The sequence below is a fragment of the Puma concolor genome, chromosome B2 (assembly GCF_028749965.1).
Source record: "Puma concolor isolate L17-30 chromosome B2, mPumCon1.1.hap2, whole genome shotgun sequence".
Classification (NCBI taxonomy): Eukaryota; Metazoa; Chordata; class Mammalia; order Carnivora; family Felidae; genus Puma; species Puma concolor.
In genome coordinates, this window is record NC_141671.1 from 18,014,899 (window position 1) to 18,039,585 (window position 24,687).

The window sequence follows — 24,687 nt, forward strand, 5'->3', positions numbered from 1 at the left end:
TTCCTGTGTCGAGGGGCATGGCCTTGGGACGGCCAGCATGGGGCCCTCTGCAGTATGAGTTCAGGACAGCATGCCCCTTGCATGGGTCTAATGACAGTGCTGTTCCCTTCTCTTCCAGTCTGTCCAAACTCTAACCACCTTAAGTCCTCACTCCTGCAGTGTCTTCCATCAGTGTGGCAGTTCTGTGTACCTTCCTCTCAGTTGTTTGCTGTTTGCCTTTCTCTGTAGGTCTCACTTTCCAGTTTGCCTGTAGGCTTTTGAGTTGATCACTATGCCTTTTTTGTCCTCATATGTCTGACAAAGTGTTAGTACATAATGGCCATTCAAAATGTTGGCTGAATGACTGACGTGCTGCATGTACTGTAGTTTGCTGATTTGTCTTAGCTCCTAGGTTATTGTGTTAGTGTTGGGACATCAGCCAGCATGCTTTTACGTTTACAGTAAAACATGCTTTGACGTTTACAGCAGCTATTAACGCATCACCCAAGCGGTGCTCTACCCTGCTGTGCTAAGCCTCCATCCTTAGTTGACTAATGCTACCCCAACTCTGTACTTACTACACTTAGGTTTACTGATCTAGGGTAAATTTTCATTTGTTCTTATCTCCTCATTGTCTCTTAACATTGTATCCTTGCTAACTGTATTAAATAGTCCAGAAATAAAGAGGTCATTTTTATTCCAGTTTCTGATTTTCTCAGTATTGACTTTATTTCCACCTATCATGTGAGTCAGTAGAGACCCTGGCTATAAACATTTCCTGAGTGAATCCCTTCTCAGTCTATTTGTATATGATGATTCTTCTTCCTGAAATGCTCTTTCTTCCCCTTCTCCATCTAGACGATGTCCTAAGAGTCTTTCAGAACTCAACAGCAGTAGCATCTCCTTCTGGAAGGCTTCTGTTTTTAAGAGACCTATATTAAATTTCCTACCTCTGTGTTCTTTTGTTTGTTTCGGGAGTACAACATAATAATTCAGTATTTGTATATATTGCAAAATGATTGTCACACTAAGTCTGATTCACATACACAGTTCAAATTTTTTGTGTGTGATGAGAACTTTGAAGATCTGTTTACTGCCTTAGCAATTTTCAAATATACAGTACAGTGTTAATTATAGTCATCATGCTATAGATTATGTCCCCATGATTTGTTCATTTTACACAGAAGTGTGTACCCATTTTGCCCACCCTCCCCACGCCACTGCCTCTGGCAACCACCAATCTGTTCTGTGTATCTGTGAGTTTGGGATTTTTGTTTTTGTTTTTTTTTTTTAGATTCCACAAAAACTGAGCTATTTATTTTTATTTACTGAAGCATAATTTAGATACCGTGTTCTATTAGTTTCAGGTACACAACATATTGCTTCAGTTCTATACATTACTCAGTGCTCACCATGATAAATAGTCACTGTGTGTCACCAGACAATGTTATTACAGTATTATTGACTGTATTTTTCATCCCCATGACTTATCTGTTTTATAACTGGAAGTTTGTACCTCTTAATCCCATGTATTTTGCCTGTCCCCTCACCCACCTCCCCTCTGGCAACCACCAGTTTGTTCTCGGTATTTAAGTATATTTTTTTCTTTGGTTTTTTAGATTCCACATATAAGTGAAATCATGTGGTATTTGTCTTTCTTTGTCAGACTTCTTTCACTTAGCCTAATACCCTCTAGGTCCACCCATGTTGTCACAGATGACAAGATCTCACTTTTTTTTATGGCTGGCTAATATTCCAGTGTGTGTATACATCACATCTTCTTGATCCACTCATCTGTTGATGAACACTTGGGCTGCTTCCATATCTTGGCCATTGTAAATAGTGGTACGATAGACATAGGGGTGCATATGTCTTATCAAATTAGTGTTTTTATTTCCTTTGGGTAAGTGCCCAATAGTGGTATTACTGGATTATATGATTGTTCAGTTTTAATCTTTTGAGGAACCTCCATGCTGTTTTTCACAGTGGTTGCACCAATATGTTTTTCCACCAACAGTGCATGAGGGATCCCTTTTCTCCACATCCTACCAACAACACTTTTTATTTCTTGTCTTTTTGATACTAGCCATTCTGACAGGTGCGAGGTGGTATCTCATTGCATTTTTCAATTGCATTTCCCTGACAATGAGTGACGTTGAGCATCTTTTCACGTGTCTTTTGGCCATCTGTGTGTCTTGTTTGGAATAATGTCTGTTCATGTCCTCTGCCTATTTTTTAATTGGAATATTTGTTTCTTGGTGTGGAGTTGTCCATGTTCTTTATCTATTTTGGATATTAATCCCTTATTAGATACATCTTTTGAAAATATCTTCTCCCATTCAGTAGGTTGTCTTTTCGTTTTGTTGATGGTTTCTTTTGCTGTACGAAAGCTTTTTATTTTGGTGCAGTCCAAAGTTTACTTTCACTTTTGTTTCCCTTGCCTGAGGAGACATCCGTGAATATATTGCTAACGGCAGTGTCCAGGAAATTACCTCCTATGTTTTCTTTTAGAAGTTTTATGGCTTCAGGTCTCACATTTAGGTCTTTAATCCATTTTAATTTTGAGTATGGTGGTAAGAATGTGGTTCACTTTTACTCTCTTGCCTGTAGCTCTCCATTTTTCCCAGCAGCATTTATTGAAAAGACTGTCTTCCCGTTGTGTGTATTCTTGCTTTCATTGTCATAGATTAATTGACCATATAGGTTTGGGTCTATTTCTGGGTTCTTTTCTTTTCCATTGATCTGTGTGTCTGTTTTCATGCCAGTACCATACTGTTTTGATTACTACAGCTTCGTGGTATATCTTGAAATTTGGACCTGTGATACCTCTAGCTTTGTTCGTTCTCAGGATTGCTTTGGCCATTTGAGGTCTTCTGTGGTTCCATTCAAATTTTAATACTTAATTATTCTATTTCCATGAAAAACATGGTTGGTATTTTGATAATGACTGCATTGAATCTGTAGATTGTTCTGGTAGTATGGACATTTTAACAATATTAATTCCTAATCCATGAGCATGGTATATCTTTAGATTTGTTTCTGTTATCTTCAGTTTTTTTCATCAGTGTCTTCTAGTTTTCAGAGTACAGATCTTTAACATCCTTGGTTAAATTTATTTCTAGATATTTTATTCTTTTTGATGCAGTTGTAAATGGGATTGTTTAAATTTATTCTTTTACTTCATTATTAGTGTATAGAAATGCAACAGATTCCTGTACATTAATTTGTATCTTACAAATTTATTGGATTTATTTATTTGTTTTAATGATTTTTGATGGGAGTCTTTTAGGGTTTTCTATTTCAGTTATCTGCAAATAGTGACACTTTTCCTTCTTCCTTACCAACTTGGATTCCTTTTACTTCTTTTCTTGTCTTATTCCTGCACCTATGACCTCCCAATACCATGTTGAATAAATGTAAGAGTGCACATCCTTGTCTCGTTCCTGATCTTAGAGCAAAAACTTTCGGTTTTTCACTGTCAAGTATGATGTTAGCTCCTGGTGGGTTTTTCAAATATTGCCCTTATTATGTTGAGGTATGGGCCCTCTAAACCCATGTTGTTGAGAGTTTTTTTCATCATGAATGTATGTTGTATTTTGTCAAATGCTTTTTTGGCATCTATTGAGATGATCATATGGTTTTTACTTTTCTACTTACTAATGTGATATATCAATTGCTTTGCAAATATTGAACCACCTTTGCATCTCTGGGATAAACCCCACACGATTGTAGTGAATAATCCTTTTAATGTATTGTTGAATCTAGTTTGCTAATATTTGGTTGGATTTTTGCATCTATGTTCATCAGAGCTATTGGCCTGTAGTTTTTGTTTGTTTTGTCATGTTTTTGTAGTGCCTTGTCTGGTTTTATTATCAGGGTATTGGTGTAGAATGCCCTTTCTTATTCATTTTTTTCACTCTCTGCTCTCTCTTCATTATCTTCCCCTCTGCTTTCTTTTATTTCTGGTCTTCTACTGTGACTTAGTTTCTGCAACATTGTAGAACGAATACAAGCTTTGTGACCTTTAGAGTTTTCTTAGACCTCCAGATGTTGGAAAATGGAGTTTGGACTGTAGCAAACAGACCGAAAACCTTTAAACATGTGTGGGTGGATGTGGCAATGAGAGGAAGATTTCACTGGTATTTGTTATGAAGGTGGATATATCAGTGAGATTAACATTCTTTGCTCAAGAATGAGAGGCCTCAGGACAGATCTTCTCTGTTCTAATGGCAACACAAATCTTAACTCTGTCACACTGAAATGTGAGGTTAGCGACCTTTTCAAGACTGGAGGTCTCCTGAGATATCCTTCATGGAAACCAAAACACTCTAAACATTTCCAATCTTGGTTTAGCCCAGATACCTTTTATGGAGATACTATGATATAATAAAGGTCCTAATACATGACCAGCAGGTGTAGGTGCTAACAGATGTTGTCATTAAATCTTCTTCCACTCTCTCGAGCTTCCTAAAGTCCGCAAATACCTAAGTTTCCTTGAAATTTTCTCAGGATCAAAGTGACAAGTAAGAAATAGGTCTAAATGGTAGAGGCTGATCACCAAACCTGCAGATCTTCTTTTCAAATGCCAGCAAGTTAATTCTCTTCTTTGGCACTTACGCTTTCTTTGCAAATGAGATGCTTTGACTGCACTCCAGTGGCTGATTATACAGAATGTTCTAGATGAACATCCTGAGAGATGACGCTCACCTCACCAATCCACCAGCCCCAAATCATCATCAAAGATCCCTTTCCCACGAACACTGGGCAAATTTGTCTTTTCTTCCCTTTGCTTGAGGAGGTGCACTAGACCATTGTAGGCAAGGTTAGGGAACACCGTCACAGGTATTTTGAGCAACATAATAGCACACCAGAATGACCAGGAGCTAAATCCAGAGCCTGTAGCCAGTTTAGCAACCATAAGGTTCTTAGCAGAAATTCTCCTATCCTGAATCCAGTTAAAGTGGCAGTAATCACCTGATGTACCCTAGAGATGCTGTTTATTGTAATATTAAATATATATTCATGTATAAGAAAGGTTTTGAAAACGAACAAAATATAAAGGTTTTTAGATTATGGAAAAAATAGCTATAGTGCTTCATTGCCTTATTTGAAAAATAAGTCCCCTTTAAAGCTTTAGATTGAACTTCGTGAAATACAGTTCAGCTGAATTTTTATTTAACAATTACATTATATCCTGCAGGTGTAGACCCTCCCTGTTGCTTGCACGTGACTCCTGTTAATTGCAACAATAGAAGTTGCTTATGGAAAAGCTTCTGCCTCTAAGCATTTTAGAGGGAAATGGAATTAAGGTCAATAATCCTTCAGTGTTTAAAAATGTACCAAGCCTGTTTTTCAGGACTGCCTCTTTCCTTTCCTTAGGCAACAGAATTTTTTCCTTCTAAATCTACACAAGCTTGTGAAGGATGGGGCTGCGTTTAACTGGTCCCCTTCCCGTAAGTGTTTGCAGCCGAAAGTCCTTGAAGCTAGGACTTGGAGATTCTGGCAACTACATGTCTGTTTTGAATTTCCCAAAAAACCGAGTTAAATAATGTTTTCTTTTATCTTTTCAGGAGCATCTAAAGGCTTTTGATGATGAAATCAATGCTTTTTTGGACAATATGTTTGGACCTCGAGGTGAGTAAGCTACTTGAGAATTTCACGTGGAAGGAAACTATTTAGTTGCAGAAGAGGGTTTTGTCATTTCTGGTGTTTTTTCTTTTTCTTTTTTAATGTTTCTTTATTTTTGAGAGAGAGACATACACACAGAATCCAAAGCGGGCTCCAGGCTCTGAGCGGTCAGCAAAAAGCCTGATGCGGGGCTCGAACTCACAGACTGGGAGATCATGACCTGAACCAAAGTCGGACACTTAACCGACTAAGCCACCCAGGCACCCCTCTGGTACCTTGAGGACAGTATGGTACTTAACATTTAGAGATCTAACTTCCCTCCCCTTTGATATCCTTCTCCAGAACATCTAGAAAGCCTCAGTGCACCCGCTCAACCTTCCTGGGATTAAAGTTCCAGGAGCCACAAGCAGGGACAGAATGCAGCGAAGCCCTTCCCGTCGTGTCTCTCGGGCCACCAGAGCAGGCCGGAGCCACCTGCTAACCGGGACTACTTTCTCTCCTGGCGCCACCGCCCACACACCTTCCACCTTCCTCACCCGCGCAGTCACCTCCCCTCTTTCCGCCCTCGTGTGTCTGGGGGGGTGAGCTCGCTCCGCCCGTGCTGTGGGCTGGAGCCCCTGCGCGCCCCCTTTTGTGTGTCACCCGTCACTTAGACTCACTGCAGCGTGCCGTCCCCCTGCAGCGCTTCTTACGCTTCCCTGGGCATCTTAGTCACCCTGCATAGCTCGCAAACAAGTGGATGTTTTCCAAACAACGTGTTTCGTTTCACTTAGGCCTCGCTGGTTCACAAACCGTGGCGAATCTGTGCCTCTCTCCGGGTTCTTTCCTCAGCACTGTTGGGTTAGGGAAATGGAGGGAAATGAGGTTTTCCTGTCTCTCAAAAACCTCTAAACAGCATCGTTTAGAGACTACTTAGACCACTCCAGTCTCTGCCTAGGCTTTATAAATGTCTGATGAACGACTGTTTGTATGATTTTAATATAATGGTGCTGTGTGATTATTAGAGCTTTAAAAATATTTTCAGTCGCCTCCCCCCCGGCCCCCCCCACCACCATTTGTCCTCGTGGTGACCCCGTGGGGTAGGCAAGGCAGGATCTGTGTATCGCATAAGCTCCCTTATTGAATATGTTCTCTGCCTCACAGTTCTTGTGGGTGCAGAGGAGGACGGTTCACGTAGAGGGCACGCAGGGTTTCTTGGCAACTGTGGCTTCTATTGGACACTTGCACCAGAGCGTGGAACAACAGTGTCTCTGTTCACACCGAGCTGTGCCTTTGCTAAGATTGCTGTGATCTGGAACTATGTGGCTAGGGGTCCACGTACGGAGAGGATTGCAGTTTGTTTACTCAGCTCTGGTCATGTTTATGGAAGGTTCTTTGTGGCGAGGAGATGGGAAGATTGACAGTTGACAACTGGGTCGGGTGACCTCCACGGTGACAGGGAATCTAGCATCTGGGCCGTCCAGCATCCCTTTCCCTTTCCCAAAAGTGGCACAAGCTTAAGTTGACTGGCAGGCCACCTAGCAGACTTCCCGGGTGTCCCCAAGTCTCTTCTGTAATCACCTTTTCCACGTTGGCATCAGGGGATCTTGTCCTGGGCAGATACCTGATGCAGATGCAGTTAACCATTAACGTCCCAAAGGTAGGATAAATCTTACTGCAAGTATTTGTTCCTCTCTCTGGGCTGGGACAGTTAACTCTCCTCCTTGACAAAAGCGGCAAGCATTTACAGGACCATGACAAAAGAAAACGAACCACTGGAGGTGCTGTATTTTGTACTGGGCTCATCCTGCCGGTTGGCCTAGATTGCATGACTCAGAACTCAGTGGAGGTATGGGTGAGACACGGTGGGAGCGTAAGACCTGGGGTCTGTCTCTAGGCGGGAGGTCAGACTGCCACCTCGACGGTAATTGCAAAGCAGTGAAGCAGACCACGTGTGTTGGTTTGCCGGGGCTGTAGTAACCACGTGCCACAAACCACGTGGCTTAAAGCAACAGTGGTTGATTCTCTCACGGTCCGGAGGCTACAGGTCTGACATCAAGGAGCTGGCAGGGCAGTGCTCCCTCTGAGTTTCTAGGGAAGAGTGCTCCCTGCCTTTCTCCCAGCTTCTGGCGTTGCCGGCAATCTCTGGCATTGCTTGGCTCGGAGATGTATCTCCCTGTTCTCTGCCTCCATTTGCACGTGGCTTCTCCTCTTCGCGTCCCTGTGTCCACATCTCCGCTTGTAATATAGGACACCGGTCACAGCAAGGGCCCACCTAGTCCAGTACGACATCTTCTTAACTGGGTCAGACCTGTGAAGACCTTATGTCCAAGTAAGGTCACAGTCACACGGGTATCAGGAGTTCGGACTTAACCATATCTTTTGGGGGACACCGTTCAATCCATAACACCGTAACAAGAGGTGGGGTAGCAGTTTAGTGCAAATATTTAACTGTTTCACTCTCTGTGGGTCAATTGTTCTCAAACATAAACTGGCAATAATTACATCACCTATGTGGTGGATGCATCTGTTACCTGCACTGTGGTGATGGCATCGTGGGAGTTTGCATAAGTCCAAACCCATCAAATTATGCACATTAAATATGTACAGGTTTATCAGTTATACCTCAAAACTATTTGAGATATCAACTATATAATTAGATTACTTTGGGAATTAAGTTAATACATGTAAAAAGCTTTATTAGGACAGTGCCTGGCACAGACTAAGTGTTCAGTAAATATAAATTGTGATAACAGTGTTCCAGCCATAATAACACATTAATTATAAAATTATAATTACATTGTTACGCAGGTGGAGAGCTGTGGTAGGAAAGGGTAAGAAGAAGCAGCTCCCTTCCGACAGCAGGACATTTATCTGGTTTTTAGAGGATGCGTAGGATGTATTTTATTTTATTATTATCTTTTTTTTTTAATTTTAGAGAGAGAGTACGAGTGGGGGAGAGGGGCAGAGGGGGAGAGAGAGAATCTTCAGCAGGCTCAGCACTGAGCCCAACACGGGGCTCGATCCCACAACCCTGGGATCATGACCTGAACCAAAATCAAGAGTCAACTTACTCTTGAATCAAGGTTCAACTTACTGAGCCACCCAGGCGCCCCATGGGTGCATAGGATTTGGATTCAGAGGTGAACATTAGGAAGTGGCACATGGGACAGACTTTTCCGACCAGTGATTTCCTGCAGGTTGTGTGAAGGTAGGTCTCTGCTAGTCACACGAATGCTGAGGTGGGCCCCTCACCTGCCGTGTTCTCTCCATCACAACTGGAGGAGTTTACAACAGAACAGGTGATGGGACAGAGCCTGAGAAGGCACTTTCCTCTGTGCTGTCCGTCAGGTGGGGTGGAGTAAGGGGGGCTGGCGTGCGAGGGGTAGAGTAGAGCAGAAGGAGGGGCGGAGGCCTGGGGAGAGCAGAGAGAGGGAGGAAAGGGCTGGAGAAACCAGCTCCTTCCAACCGCATTTACAGAGATTAAAAACAACGTGCCAGTTTTTATCATTGTGGGCCAAATTATTTGCTTTATTGAAACAACAAAAAAGAGTAGAACAGAGAACTAAAATCACTTTGTGCCTACCGTTCTATTCAGATGTTAACTAATTATCTTACAGATCTATTATGTGTGTTTTATGTAGATTTTTACGTTTTCACCCTCCAGAGCAAGGAACACTTGCTGTATCTTGGTTCTTGCCTCCTAGCTATTGATACTTCTAGTCCATGGTCAGGTTTCAGTCCTCGGTTATATTTTCTGCCCTCACCTCTGAATCATCAGCCCCCAAGGCTTTGCCTTCTTCAGCTTCCCGTGGTTGTTGGGTTCAGTCCCACGGCTCTGGCTCAGCTGAGCTCTAAACTCTGCCTGGTTTACCGCACGGTGGTCCTCACCGAGCTGCAGGGTGTGGGGTGTGTGAACCAGTATACGCTGTCGATACCCCTTCTCTCCTGCCTACTCCAGACTCCACGGAGGAAGGCAGCACCGGGTGGAACGTGCTGGGCAGCAGAGGTGAATTCAGATCCTGACGCTGCTGTCCCCTGCTGTGTGGCCTCGGCAGGTTACTGTAGCTTTCTGAGCTGTTTTTCATCCACAGAATGGCATGATGGCACGTCCTGTTTACAGAGTTAGAATAAATAAACATAGTAACCGTTCCGGAGAAGACGCTAGAACTCTTACCGCCCGCCTTGATCACCTGTCCCCGTCACTCAGGGTTCAGCCTAAGCCCTGTTTGCTCCGTGAGATCTTCCTTAACTCCTCCCACCCCAGGGGTTTCTTCTTCAGAACTGTAACTCCAGTCCTGTTTATCGCGGCTTATTACTCGGGTTCTTGTGGGTTCTTGTCGTATTGTTATTTGTTGTATCCAGTGTGGAACATACAATATATGTGACAGGAGGTCTTAAAAGTTCTCATGACAAGAAAAATTTTTGTAACTATGTAAGGTGATGGATATTAAGTACACTTATTGCGGTGATGATCTTGTAGGGTGTGCAAATATTGAATCGTGTTGTGCTCCTGAAACTCATGTTCTACCTCAGTAAAAAACAAAAGGCCAAACAAAAAAAAAACCCAAAACTTTTTAAATACATGTGATAATATTTTAAAACTAAACAGAAGCACCCCCCTTTAGGATTCTCACTGTATTTGTTTCCTTTCAGATTCTCGAGTCAGAGGATGGTTCATGTTGGACTCTTACCTTCCTACCTTTTTTCTTACTGTCCTGTATCTGCTTTCAATATGGCTGGGTAACAAATACATGAAGAACAGACATGCTCTCTCCCTCAGGGGTATCCTCACCTTGTATAATCTCGGAATCACACTTCTCTCCGTATATATGCTGGCAGAGGTAAGTGTCTATGTAGGAACGCTGGAGTCTGGTAAGTGAGCGTCTCTGAGAAGTAAATCTGGCCTTCCAGAACTATCCAGCGCTGCTCTCAGTACCGTTCCTCAAGATCTCAGGAGCTGTTCCAGCGTCTGATACTGTTTCGTCAGAAAATCTTGGGGAAATCTTTGTTTCTGAGAATTTTTCTCATCCCAATTTAGGCCTGTTTCTTTCTTTAAAAAAAAATTTTTTTTTAATGTTTATTTATTTTTGAGAGAGAGAGCGTAAGCAGGGGGGAGGCATAGAGAGAGGGAGACACAGAATCTGAAGCAGGCTTCAGGATCCTAGCTGTCAGCACAGAGCCCATCGTGGGGCTCAAACCCACATACCGTGAGATGGTGACCTGAGCCAAAGTCACTTAACCAACTGAGCCACCGAGGCGCCCCTAGGCCTATTTCTTGAATCCTTAGTCTTTCACTATAATTCAAAGTCACAATTTAGATCTGAATGGGCCTTTAAAGCTCATATGTGCCAGTTTTCACCTTTTACAGATGATGATACTGAGGCCTGGAAAAGTTACATGACTTGCCTGAGAATAGACGGCTCTTGAGGACAGAGCAGTTTTTAAGTTAAAAATCAAATGCAGTTAGTTGGAAATACAGACACACAGTCCCTTAAAGACTACTCCCTCCATCTTTGGTCCCCCGTGACGGGGGCATCGCGGTTTCTGAGGACTGACTTCGGAGTCCCAGGCTGAGATTCCAGCCCCGCTCCTGCTGCCCTCATTACATCATGCATCGCCCGTTCCTTTGTAACGTGCCAAACCCAAGTCATTTTACAAGAAAGGGAACAAGTAACAATTGCGCTTTCTGTACAACCCAAAGCCTGCTTCACTCTGCCTGCCACAAAGGAAAATCAACAAGTGCCAAATAAACCTGCTCCAGCAAGCAGAGGGAAAACAAAAACAAGACAAAACCTTTCTTAGGGAACAGGATAAAATCATTCATGTCAGTTACAAATGGCTGACAATGGCACAAGTATAGTTGCCTTCCTGGTCCTTGAATTCTAAAAGAAGATAAATCCTCATGTAAAATATAGATCCTCTCGGCCACAGAGTTCAATCTGTGCATTGCTCTGCTGTGCACCATTCTGAAGATGCTTAATAACCATTACTTAACATGACTTACAACACTGATGCCCACAGTTCCGTGATCTGATTGCAGATGGAATTCAGGGTCTAGAAAGCCCCCCCTATAGTCCTGTCGCATCAGTGATCCTAATTTACCTGACTCTGGAAGGGGAATTTTTATGTAGGTTTTCAACGAGGTAAATCTTAGTTCACTAGAGGAGCTTGCGAGACAGTGATTGACAGGGTTAGTTTCTTGGGGAAGAAACAAAGGGAAAGATATTCTTCCTTAGATTGTTTTCAGAAGCAGCACCTGTGTCAGAAGGGCAGCCGAATGTCTGACCACACCGGAAGCCCGAATACCAGCTGGAGACTTTGGAGTAGTGGAGTCAGCAGATGCGAATGCAGGTGTCACTGTCTGTAACTCTGGGGCAGTTAATTAGGCTCTCTGACCCTTACACGACTTGTCTTTAAAATGGAAATATGGGGGGCGCCTCAGTGGCTCAGTCAGTTAAGTGTCCAGTCATGATCTCGCAGTTCGTGAGTTCAAGCTCCGCATCAGGTTCTGTGCTGACAGCTCAGAGCCTGGAGCCTGCTTCGGATTCTGTGTCTCCCTCTCTCTGCTCCTACCGCACTTGCACTCATGTTCTCTGTCTCAAAAATAAACATTAAAAAAATAGAGGTCAAATGGAGATTTGGTCCTCGTTCTACTTAACTCATGAGTCTGCTAGTAGGATTAGTCAGTTCTGTTCAGTCAACATTCTGTGAGCATCCACTAGGTGCTGTGAATTGTATACTCAGCCAAGGAGATATTAAGATGGGTAACATGTGATTTTTGTACTTGAAAAGCTCATAGACCAGTATACAGCAGGAGTTCATGAATGTGAAAAACTGTGTAAATATTAAGGTGAATATTATTCACCATTAACAGGAATAAGAACAGTAGTGTTTGGACAAGTAAATGGCTTCGACCCGTTTTTAGGGAGAACGTCGGTACTTAGTCCCTTCCCTACAAGAATGTTATCCATTGCTTGTCCACTGTGCTCTTCTCACACTCCTATAGCTCTTGGTTCAAAATTACCGCTGTTGATTGCCTCCTGCTGTCCTCTGATTGTAGCCTCTTCAGGGCAGGCATACGGTCTTAGACACTTTTGGGGTATGTGTAACAGCCACTAGTTGATGGGTTGATTGAACCTTGCTAACTTGTTAAGCCCAGTTCAGATGTTTGCTTGGGCCAGGAAGGTACTGCTAAAATTACTTAGAGTCTTTCAACAAATACGTATGGAGTTTCTACAGTGTGTCAGATTCTATTCTAGGCTCTACAACCCCGCCTTTCCCCTTGCAACGCTGACCAGTGGTGGGCTGGTGGGGGGGCAGGAAGACCTCTGATATTTGAGCAGAAATCAAGCATATGAAGATCTGAAGGAACTGTGTTCGTGCAGAACAAGCAGCAAACGTAAAGGCCTTGGGGCAGGAACAAGCTTGGGATGTTCAAAGACCACAAAAAAGAAACAGTGCAGCTAGACCTCCGTGGTCAGAGGAGGGGATGGTTCATGACAAGGCAGAGCGGTGGCAGAACATAGAGGGCCTTGTAAAGAGTTTGGCTTCTATTCTGAGTATCGTGGCAGGCCACTGGGGGATTTTAACGAGGGGAGTGATCGATCTTCCATCTCGGATACATGGCTGCGTCCGCTACATGGAAAATGAACTGGGACAGTGAGCTGGGGGCAAGAGCGGAAGCAGAGTCCAGGAGACGGTTGGAGCGCTGTTGTCACAGATGCCGGTGGCCTGGACTGAGGAGTTGGAAATGGGGAGAAGCAGAGGGATCCTAGACCTCTTTTGGAGCAAGCTAGGCTCCACCTCCTAAGGCTAACCCTGTCCAACAGCCTGGTTTCCTTTGCTTCAACACCCAGGATGGATGGCTCCCGTCTGCCAAGCCCCCCAGGGGATAAGCAATGGACCTGTGCAAGGCACAGAGTCTTTCATAGAGCGGCTGCTTAATTCTATTTAGGTTTTAAATTGTCAGACAGTTTTAAACAATCTGAATGGGTTTTTTTAGTAGTTTGATGGCTTTCAGTGTTCGATTTTAACATCCTATCACTCCCCCTGTGTATTTCTCTGCAGGGTGTATCTTTACACATCTCTGATAAGCAGCCACAAATAGTAGGCCTTTGCATACCTTATGTAACACGTTAACTAGACTCCTCATGGTGATCATTTAACAATATACACAAATATCAAATATGCAGAAGTCCTTGGCAAACTTGTCAGGAGCATAGGTTTCTTTTTATATCCAGAGATAGTTTTCATTCAGCAATTGTAAACGACTGCCTACTATTGCTGAAGTTGGAAAGGTTAAACATTTTCCTATAAATAAAATTTGATGAAGGGGAAAAATACCGTCTGTACCTGCTTTGTATTCTAGAATCTTAAGTTTTTACAGTAATAGCCAGAAAGAAGAGAGAGAGAACTTCTTTGGCAGAATTTTCCACAAAGTATAAAAAGCTTATTTTCTCATAATTTATTGGGTGTTTTCTATGTGCTGGGCATTGGGCAAGGAATGGTGAATTCAAAGATGAGCAAAAAACACACAGATCTTTATGGAGACTTTTGGTTTTTGAACATAATGAGGGATATAAATATTAATCATTTATAATCACACACATGATTGAGTACCAAGTAGCATAAATACAGTGAAGAAAATGATTTAAGAACCTTTGAGCCCTGTTTTCCCATCTGTAAAATGGTAATAAATATGTACGTAATAAAATTATGGAGATGATCAGCTAAGGTAAATATAAACCAATATAAAGTATTATTAAAATTTTAGTGTAGTTTTTGCATTTGTTTATATTTAATGCTGTGTTTTACCTGTGGAAACATACGACTAGATGATTCCTTACATAAAATATTTTGTTACTCAAATAATAGCTAAACTCTGTTACTTTGGGCCAATGTAAAGTTCAGAAGTAAATTGTACCCATTAAAGCATACCAACTATTGGTATCTATTCAACAGCAAGAATTAATTCCTTTGATAACATGTTTGGGGACAGGATTGAGAAAGTCAGATGCTGGGAAGTTTCTACTCAGACCTTGAACAGACAGACGCCAGTCAGGAACATGAATGGGAAATCTAGTTCTCTTTCAAATGTTCATGTTAATTTTTCCCCCTCTGTTTCTTTGGCAGCTTATTCTCTCCAGTTGGGAAGGAGGCTACAATTTACAGTGTCAAGATCTCACGAGTGCAGGGGAAGCCGATGTCCGGGTAAGTCTTGAGAAACTAATAGACCATCTGTAACCGTTTCTCCTAGAAAAGGAGAGGAGGCCTTATCCTTCCAGATATGAGGATGGAGCTGGGATTACATAAGAAAGGGAGTCATGTTCTGATAGAAATACTTGGTAACAAAAATGTTTTTCAAATGTCCAACCATGGGGGAGCTGATTGAATAAACCATGGCTTGTCCAGGAATGGTTCCTTTTGCAAAACGGAATGACGAAGATCTCTATACTGTTACAGAGTAATCTCTGGGACGTGATCTCAGATAAAAAACAAAACAAAACAACTTGCAGACCGTGTTTGTAATATAGTACCTTCTGTGTAAGAAGTGATATGAATATATGTGTGTGTGTTTGCTTTTAAAACAAACCATGGTAGAATAAACCAAAACCCAACAAAGTGTTTCCTTTTGGGTGAAGGAACTGGGCAGAGGTGGTAGGGATGGAATACTTGATTTTGGAACCATTAAGTGTTTTGCATTATTTGAAACAAAATTAATTTTAAAAAGAAAGCAAGGCAGCCTTCCTCCCAAAACTTGGAAACTCAAAGAAATGGATATACCCGTGTATTAAGTGACTTTAAAACATGGTGTTTTGACTGACCATCCCTCGGGGATGTATCTTAACAGTATTCAGTAATTTTTTTGATTGCTATTAATGAAAATACTGGTGTTGCTTCTCTGAGACTGTTAAAGGTACACTGTAGGATGAAGTTAAGTATTTAATAATCTTAATATCATTACAACTAGTATTTGAGACCTAGAAAAGAGATACCAATTAAAAAGTCAAGCGAACACTGATCATAGATTCAAATTGGAAATATCAGAATTAGCTTTATTCTTTCTAAAAACAAATGTGTTATTTAGCTCTATCTACAGAAAAGGCCTAGTTAGTCTCTGACAGCCCAGTGCAGTGAGGAGTGAATACCCAGATTGTGCTTTCTAAATATAATTTTCCACCAGAAGGGATTAGGATTCTTAGAGAATTGGCCAATTCCTGGGTTGGGGTGGGAAATGTGTATAAGCAAAATCGAGGACATCTGGTGACAGAAAGCACGTAAGCCGTCCAGAGTACCCAGGTCATGACAAAAAGACCGAGGAGCCATCTTGAAGGGACTCCCAGCGTGCAAGATGGGACAATTCAAAAAGAATACTGACTGGAATGGGTTGAAGCATACCAAGTTTAGTAAAAACCCATGAGTTTAAAATGATACTAAAAAACACATTGTTGCCTTCTGAAGGTTGCTAGAACACCAGCTCTTTCTAGGGGAAAAATGTTAAAGGGAAAGAATCAAACATTGATCTTTGCTTTTCACGTGTGAATTTCCAAATAGAGGAAGAGAGAGAGCTCTTCTCTATAGAAAAGTGCATAAGTAACGAGAGAACTAGAAAATCACCCTTTTGCAACTCCTAGTGAAATCATGGATCTGTTCGGCCGTCATCCATAAGGGATAAAACTGTCGGGTGAACGCTGAACGGAACTTCATAATAATTGGATTGGCTGTTAACACCTGAACTCTATCACGAACGCCAGCGGGACGACCAGAAATGATGTGCCCTCCCAGCGTGATGTGCCAGGAAGTACACAGAACCATGGACTCGGAGTTCCTGCCAAATTCCCTAAGTCTCAGTCCATCAAGCCTCTAAATCTCATTGCTTTGCTTCAGAAAATGTGGGGGATAGAGAAGTTAAATAACATTAGGAATTCACAATATTAGAAATTCCATGCAATAACTGATCTAGTTTTTGTGAAGAAAAGACGGGAAGAGGGGAAGCAAGGAAAGGGGACTGTTACTGATTAGAAAAGACTAACAAACTTTATCAAATCAGTGCAAGCTGGACCTTGGTTGCATCCAGATTTAAATCAGTTCTAAAAGGCCATTTTTAAGACACTTTGACCATGGATGAGGCTATTGGTAGATATTAAGGAGTCCCTGATTTTATTAGCTAATGACATCGTGGTTATGGTGAAGTAAAAGTTTCCTTCCTCTCTGTTGGTAGTTTTTATAGATGAAATGATACCTTGCCTTTGCTTAGAATATGCTGTACAGCCCCTAAAAATGTTGAGAAATAGAATTGATCCAACAAATTGGAACCATATTGAAAGTTTTGAAGTTTAGTGATAGGTAACACAGGTTCCTTATACTTCCTCTCCTTGATTGAAATTTTCTATAATGAAAAACATGCTTATTAGCAGAAACCTTTTAATGAAAATCTTTCATAGTAAGATGTACATTTCAGAATGCATTTTAAAAAACATCTTCAAAGCCGTAGTATGAAAAAAGTATATATAGAGGTTTCTCTGCACCCATTTTATTTCTAACGTATTATCACAGAGCAGCGCACTTTGGGCTACCATACAATTCTCTAAAGGTCATTGTCGTTTTACATTTGTGTTTGACTTAATATCTGTGAAGTTGGATCACACTCTCAAACATTAAGATGGAAACCAGCACACCTCCTTGTCTTCTTGGCAGGCAGACAATAGAGCATGATATTCTGACTTCAGAGTTCCTTTTACACACACTCTCCTCATACGTTTAAATGTTAGTGCTAAAAACACTGCCGTTAAAGTATTTCCCTGTGGCTGAGACTTGGAAGGGGCTCAGGAGGGAAAGTAGGAATCCCGACCCACCAACCACGTCAGTGAGGAGGGGGGAGCATCGTGATTTTTTTTTTTAAGCTTTTGCTTAAGTTCCAGTTGGCCAACATACAGTGTAATACTAGTTTCAGGTGTACAAGGTAGTGATTCAGCACTCCATATGACACCTGGAAGCACCTGAATTTTAAATCTTCCGAGGAGGAGGAGACACGAAAGCAGTAGTCGTCCACTTACAGACGGCTCCTGGGCTCCAGCACAGCTAAGAGACCAAACACGCACACAGTAGGGAACTAGAGAAAAAATTAAGACCTAGTGTAACGAGCAGCAGCGATCTGTTGAGTGCTGAGCCCTGAGCAGAGATGAGACAGCCCCTGCCTTGTGTGATTTGCCCTCGGTGGCATTAACCCTCACTACACAGCCATGGTTACTGAAAACGGAGGCATAAAGCAGTTTTCAAATGCAAAGGAAGACGTGGCTGATGAGGCCTGAGAAAAGGCGAGGCGAGGGTTAGGAGGAGGCATTTAAGGGTGTTCCTCAAGGATGCCAGGCGTGCGGTAGGAAAGGAGGGTGGACGCGGGGAGAAGGGTGCCAGGAGGCCCAGGGGCCCCGTTGGCGGCGAGTGCCGGAAGAGGGAGCAGACGGCCTTGATGGCGCCCGGTGCTGTGCTCAGAGAGGGTGCTGGAAATCCCTGCCGGCGCAGGCTGGAGAACAAGCCCGTGTTCGGCGGGTGCAGGGGAGTCACCTGATCAGATCACGCGTGTGGGAGGGGCAACTCCTTTTCACCAGAGTGGGGTGGATTGCTGGGAATGAGGAGAAGCTGGGGGCAGAGATGCCAGGAAGGTGCTTTGGTGATGGCCTGAGACAGAAACGCCCACTGGTGGAGTGCGGCATCACGCAGGTTGCTGGGGGGAGGGGGGCAGCCAGGGGGAGCGTTTTCATTCGCTCACCTTTTCTTTTTCCTGTTTTAACATCCTTACAGGTAGCCAAGGTGTTGTGGTGGTACTACTTCTCCAAGTCCATAGAGTTCCTGGACACAATTTTCTTTGTTTTGCGGAAAAAAACCAGTCAGATTACTTTTCTTCACGTATACCATCATGCCTCCATGTTTAACATCTGGTGGTGTGTTTTGAACTGGATACCTTGCGGGCAAAGTAAGTTCTGTTGTTGCTTTTTCAGTTCCGTGTCCTGGGTCTCGCGAGGCCTCTAGTGGGTGCCTGGGGTCGAATATTGTTGTACTGATGTGGCTCTGGAGACGGAAGAGGGAGGCACACGGCGCAGCACGCGGCTGCCCGCGTGGCCAGTTTCGCGTCTTTCGTTCCTGCAGAATGGGAGCGTTACCTTAATTTGTGAAAATACATTTTGTTTTCCCTCTGCGCCAAATGTCCGCGGGCCAGAAGCACGCACCCCAGCTGGAGTAATTTTACTCCAGCACCAGGGGCTGAAGGACTCCTGTCGAAACAAATCCAGCACCTTCCACTTGGTGGAGGTCATCACTCGGCTGTCCTATAGATTGGACTTTTTTTTTCCATTCTGAAAAGTTAAAGGCACATCTCTGTGTGGCTTCCAACGTTTGTTTTAACTGAGAGCTACAATGCGCCTTATATCACAGCCTCTTTACGTGTATGCACTTTGTGTGGAACAGAAATTTCAGGAGCTATTTACCCTAGCTCTGTGATGCACTTTGGGTTTTTGTTGTTGTCATTTCATTAATTCTGTTGCACTTTTTCAAAAAGCTGATGACCGCTCTCACTGCATTGATTTCATAGGCATTAATGGGTCCCTTCTGACCTGCAGTGCAGACAGTGGTACTTTCTATGTGATTGTCTTATATCCCCAGCTTTAAAAATCTTCTGTGAAAACTCAGAACAGGTAAAACTTAAGTCAAAATGATTTGGGGATCTTAGAGATATTTTTTAAATGTCAAGGAGAGGGGCACCTGCGTGGCTCAGTCGGTTCAGCGTCTGATCACAGTCTCACGGTTCATGGAATCGAGCCCCACGTCGGGCTCTGTGCTGACAGTGTGGAGCCTGCTTGGGATTCTCTCTCCCTCCCTCTCAAAATAAACTTAAAAAAATAAATAAAATGTCAAGGATATTTGGAATATATCTGTGACTATGAAGATGCAAATTAAAACCAGAGTGTGAAGCAGGAAAGTGCTGGAGATGAAGTGGTCAGAAAGATGTTTTTATTTTAACTCTCTCCTGGACCAAATCTGGCTTCTTGAGTTTAGTGATTAAAACTATGATAGACTTAATGCTGTCATCAATATACAGACCGTAATCAATATCAAGCAATTATCAAGTTTAAGTATTTTCTGTGATTGTCAACAATTTCATTACAAATCACTCAACATCTAAACCTCCTTCTCATGTAATCCCCGTGTAAAGACCTGGGATTCTTGTAGATGAAATGCTGTGTGTGTGACAATTCACAGTCAACCTAAAATATTATAAAAATCATGTCCCAGGGGCTCCTGGGTGGCTCAGTCAGCTGAGCATCCGACTTCAGCTCAGGTCATGATCTCACGGTCCGTGAGTTCGAGCCCCGCGTCGGGCTCTGTGCTGACAGCTTGGAGCCTGGAGCCTGCTTGGGATTCTGTGTCTCCCTCTCTCTCTGCCCCTCCCTACTCATGCTCTCTCTCTCTCAAAAATAAACATTAAAAAAAATTTTTTTTAATCATACCCCATTAATTCACAGTAATGAAAGCTCACGCGGTAAAGAAATACTGCTGTAACCGGTTATTCCAGCCAGTGTTTGCTGAGTACTTACTAGATTCTGGCGGTGGTGTCTGAGCCACCCAGACACCCCTGTTTCTCATTCATTGATTTGCATGGATCTAACCAGACCTTGATTTAGACTGGGAAAACCAGGCTACAGAGTTTAAATTCATTAGCCAGCGTAGGTACTGCACTTTTCAGTTTCCGTAGCATCATGCACTCAATCCCAGCACCGCCCAGAGAGCCAGTTACTGTCCTGCCCATTTCCCAGGTGACAGAATCAAAATTTACAAAGTAAAACTAATGTATCTAAGGGGACATAGCTGATAGGGGTCCTCTAGCCCCACAGCCCCTTCCACCGCAGGACTGAGAGCTCACAGCCCAGCCATCTGGATCCCAAAGTAACAGAGGTAGTGTTTGCTTTGCCGGGCACTGTCGTGAGCACTTTGTGTGTATCGACTGGTCTGATCCTCACGACAATGGGTTCCCGGTTTCCAACAAATAGACCCGTCTCTGACATCTCACCCCTTCAAACTAAATCCTTTTGCTTCTTAGCTGAGCAACATAGAACTTCTCTCTTTTTCCTTTGGTTTCCTGAAACACCATTTGCCCACGTTGACGGAAGCTACAGGGACTTCACGAAGGTGGCGGCAGGGGCAGGGGAGTGATAACGGCACAAGTTAGAACAGAAATGTCCTGCAATTGGATTTTAGATATTCCTTGTCCTAGAAGTCCATGAGATGGTCCAGCCACTGGGAAGCCTCACTGGCCAGTCCGTTCCGCGCCCCCCCCCCCCCCCCGCCCCATCCCGTCCCAGCCTTCTCTCTTGCTGCAGCTTCTCTCACCTTGCTCTAGCTCTCCTGGTTCTAGGTCCCTTTCAGGTAGAATTTATTAAATGTAAAGAGCAGCCTGATCTCCTGGACTCTTTAGCACCTTGTTAAGCCCTATACCGAAGGCCCTCTTTCCACAGTCGGAATGGCTCATCAGAGGCGTAGTGGAAGCAGAGACACTTCTCTTTCAAAGGAATTCTGCCACCGGTTTGAAGCTAACATTTCATTTTCTCCCTGATCACTCGATAGTAACAACAGCTTAAGGGACAGTAAAGCCTTTGCAAATCAGGAATTACCTGTTTGGTTGGCACTCTGACTGAAAAACCATCCAGTTTTGTCCTATCTCGGTGACTTTTGCGGAATCCTGGAGCAAGAGCTCGGAAACGAGGGTGAATTCACCGTGTGGATTGTGGCAGATGATAGTGCCACAGGTGTGACTCATCTTCAGCCGTGCTGCACAGGAAGAATCCGTCTCATTTGATGAAGAATGAGCAGTAATTTTTATCCCATACTTTTACAGGTTTCTTTGGACCCACACTGAACAGTTTTATCCACATTCTCATGTACTCCTATTATGGCCTTTCTGTATTTCCATCTATGCACAAGTATCTCTGGTGGAAGAAATACCTCACGCAGGCTCAGCTGGTATGTTATCCCTTCGTTCAGCTCCTCTCCCTGTGAAGCATCGAATATCCTCATGGAGGAAAGAAATCTGTCCCCATATGCAGAGGCTTTGCTACGTGTGAGGAGGCTGCCTGTTTTCCTCTAAAAAGAACCTTTTAAGGATTAAAATCTAGTGTGTCGAAATAAGCTACCTTATTCCTTGCTTCGAAGTGACAGTGATTTAACACAGACGTTAATTTTAAGATTCATTTTTATCTAAATAAGTGCAACTGCTACTCTTCCATGAGAAAACGAGCAGGCAATTAAATATACTGACTAGCATCGTTTCAAGCGAAATTTCTGGGTAGGATAGTGTGCTGCTTCCACAGTTTTGCTTTCTTCCTGCAAAACCTAGGGAGTAACAGGAGTCGACTTCTAAATGTTTTGTATTTCCAAATGGTGTGTTGCGTGGCTCGGCCTGGCCGCCCCCCAGTGACGCCCCCCACCCCCCACCCCCCCGCAGGTGCAGTTCGTGCTGACCATCACGCACACGCTGAGCGCGGTGGTGAAACCCTGCGGCTTCCCCTTCGGCTGTCTCATCTTCCAGTCGTCCTACATGCTCACCTTAGTCATCCTGTTCTTAAATTTTTACGTTCAGGTAAGTGAAATGTACATCTCCGGTGGCGGAACATAGCAGACTGCGCTCTCGCCTTACGTTGGTGTTTAATTTGCCCGAGGAAATCCACTAGCACGTGCTGGTCGGTGATGGAGGCTCGCAAAGTAGAGAGTGAAAACTAACTCTCCCCCCGCCCCCAAGCCCTCCCCTTGAAGGAAAACCACCATGAATAGCCTTAGTGGGCATTTTATTAAACATTTTTCAGTGCATGCATAAAAAGTTGAATGAAGTCACACATTGGTAACATGGGACAAAAACATGAAACAGGGTCTTATATCTGAATCCAGGGCCTCTATACAAATGGAGAAGAACTTAGGCTGAATGAATTGAATATTAAAAAATCATTTCTATATCAGCACGGTGATGTTGTAACCTCACGATCTGGAAAAAATTCTTTTAAGGCAAGCCACCGTGGAAAGGTCACATTGGCTTTTTCTTTACTAAATGTCATTTTCTTTTTAATCAACAATTTAAATGGAACAGGGCTCCAAAACACGACATCAAAGCAACTCCATTAATACAAAAACTGATGAAGGGGGAGCAGAGTGCAGGCCTCAGGTGGTGGTAGAGTTTAAATTGCTCTCCTTTGTGGGCTGGGGAAATAGAAAGTAAGCTTCATGAAAAAAAGATGAGAACATACATTTCTATCCCAAACAGTACTTTCCAAATTGAAATCAACTGTATTTCTTTCTTTAGACAATAAATGCTTCATTTTTTTTTTTAGTTGGCATTTGCTAAAGGTTAACCTGTGGTGGCTTCTCACAAAGTACAACTGTGGGAAAGTGAACTGCTGACAGTCTTTTCAGCGCCATTGGACTGGCTAGGCTTTGTCTTTTATAACAGATAGAAGTTTCCTTTGAGAATTTCTGAAGAAATAACCATTGATGGAACCAAACAAAGCCACCCAAAAAAAAAAAAAACCCCAAAAAAACAAAAACAACTCACACAGCAAAACTGACTGTTAACAGGAAAGCTAAGTGAGTCAACGTGGCACTTGGTGTTGAACCTTGAGGATGAGCAGGTAGCTGGCAGGGTGGGCAGTGGGCGTTCAAAACGTTGACCCTACTTTTTGGTTCACACAGTCTTACTCCTTTAGACTTGAGTATATAATTTCAGGCTTGACCCTTGTTAATATAGGTGCTTTAAAAAAAAAAAAAAGTAAAAATGAGACAAAATCAGGTATTTGGGCAGAATAAGAAGGATATGCCAAAAACCAAATCAAGCCAGAATCCTGGATACTGGTACTTTTAAGATAATAGCATTTTTTCCAACTTGAATTGGAAAGGATCTAATTTTTAGGAAATGCAAGTAAGCAACTAATGCAGAATAATTTGAATGCCAGTCCTGTAATACATAAATCCTAACCAGTGTAGAGAAGGTGACAGAAACAACCTTTCATTGGAATTCATTCACATTTGTCTCAGTTTTTACCCTATTTTTAGTTTTAACCATTAGCTTAAAAATTGTCAGACAAAAATTCTTCTTTGGTGGGGGGCCTGGGTGGCTCAGCCGGTTAAGCATCCGACTCTTGATTTCGGCTCAGGTCACAGGTCGTGAGTTCAAGCCCTGGGATTCTCTCTCTTTCCCTCCCTCTCTGCCCACCCCCCACCCCCACTTGTGCTCCCTCTCTCAAAATAGATAAACTAAAATTATTACCTGTCCAATACCCAATAAAATCATGAACTGTTTTAGATTATATGCCATGTCGAAGTCTTATTCAAGAATCCTTTTTTCCCTCTCTTCAAAATATATGTATCCAACAGACGTACCGAAAAAAGCCAATGAAGAAAAATACGCAAGAGCCACCTGCAGGGAAAGAAGTTAAGAATGGTTTCTCCAAAGCCTGCTTCACTGCAACTAATGGGGTAATAAACAAGAAAGCACAGTAAATGCCCAGTAATAGACAAAGCATATATAATAGCCTCACAGATTCGCTTGTTTTAAAGCAAAGACTGAATTGAAAGTTATATATGTTTTAGCATAAACTAATTTCTTTTGAGTTTATAAATCATTTGTACCCGGAATGTATTAATATATTGCTATTAGGTTAATCTGTTAACTGAATGCTTCCGTCAACATACGTGTCACCTCAGACACCGAATTCTGTAGACCTCAGAACTGGTGCGGCTCTGTCTCCTCCCCACAGACTGACCCCCTCACCAGAACCGTCGGTATAACGCCTTATACACGTACAAAGCCAGGAAACACGGAGCCTTGTTTTCCGAAGCCAGTCTTCAAATAAAAAGTTTTATTCAGATTGAAGTGTTTAAAACAAAATGTTAATTACCTTTCTAACTACAGGGTGTCTTAATCTATATTAAGCACTGCTCGCCAGTGTGTAATCAGTCCATTTGTTCCATTAGGACCTGACCCCAGAAAATATGAAAATGGATTTTAAACGGAAGACAGGAGAATCTAGCACAACTTTTCTCTCTTAAGGTAGAGTCTGT

At 42.8% G+C, this 24,687-nt stretch overlaps 1 protein-coding gene across 1 annotated transcript in view; it reads left to right on the plus strand.

Moving 5' to 3' along the window:
• The window catches only part of ELOVL2 (ELOVL fatty acid elongase 2), a 65,740-nt gene extending 41,246 nt beyond the window's left edge, over positions 1–24,494 (plus strand). The window contains exons 3-9 of the mRNA XM_086708370.1: positions 5,550–5,613; positions 10,243–10,430; positions 14,722–14,799; positions 18,391–18,562; positions 21,479–21,603; positions 22,085–22,219; positions 24,001–24,494. Of these exons, the coding sequence (XP_086564496.1) occupies positions 5,550–5,613; positions 10,243–10,430; positions 14,722–14,799; positions 18,391–18,562; positions 21,479–21,603; positions 22,085–22,219; positions 24,001–24,126 (888 nt within the window). The 3' untranslated portion in view covers positions 24,127–24,494. The remainder of the gene's footprint in view (positions 1–5,549; positions 5,614–10,242; positions 10,431–14,721; positions 14,800–18,390; positions 18,563–21,478; positions 21,604–22,084; positions 22,220–24,000) is intronic.
• The last annotated feature ends 193 nt before the right edge of the window (positions 24,495–24,687 follow it).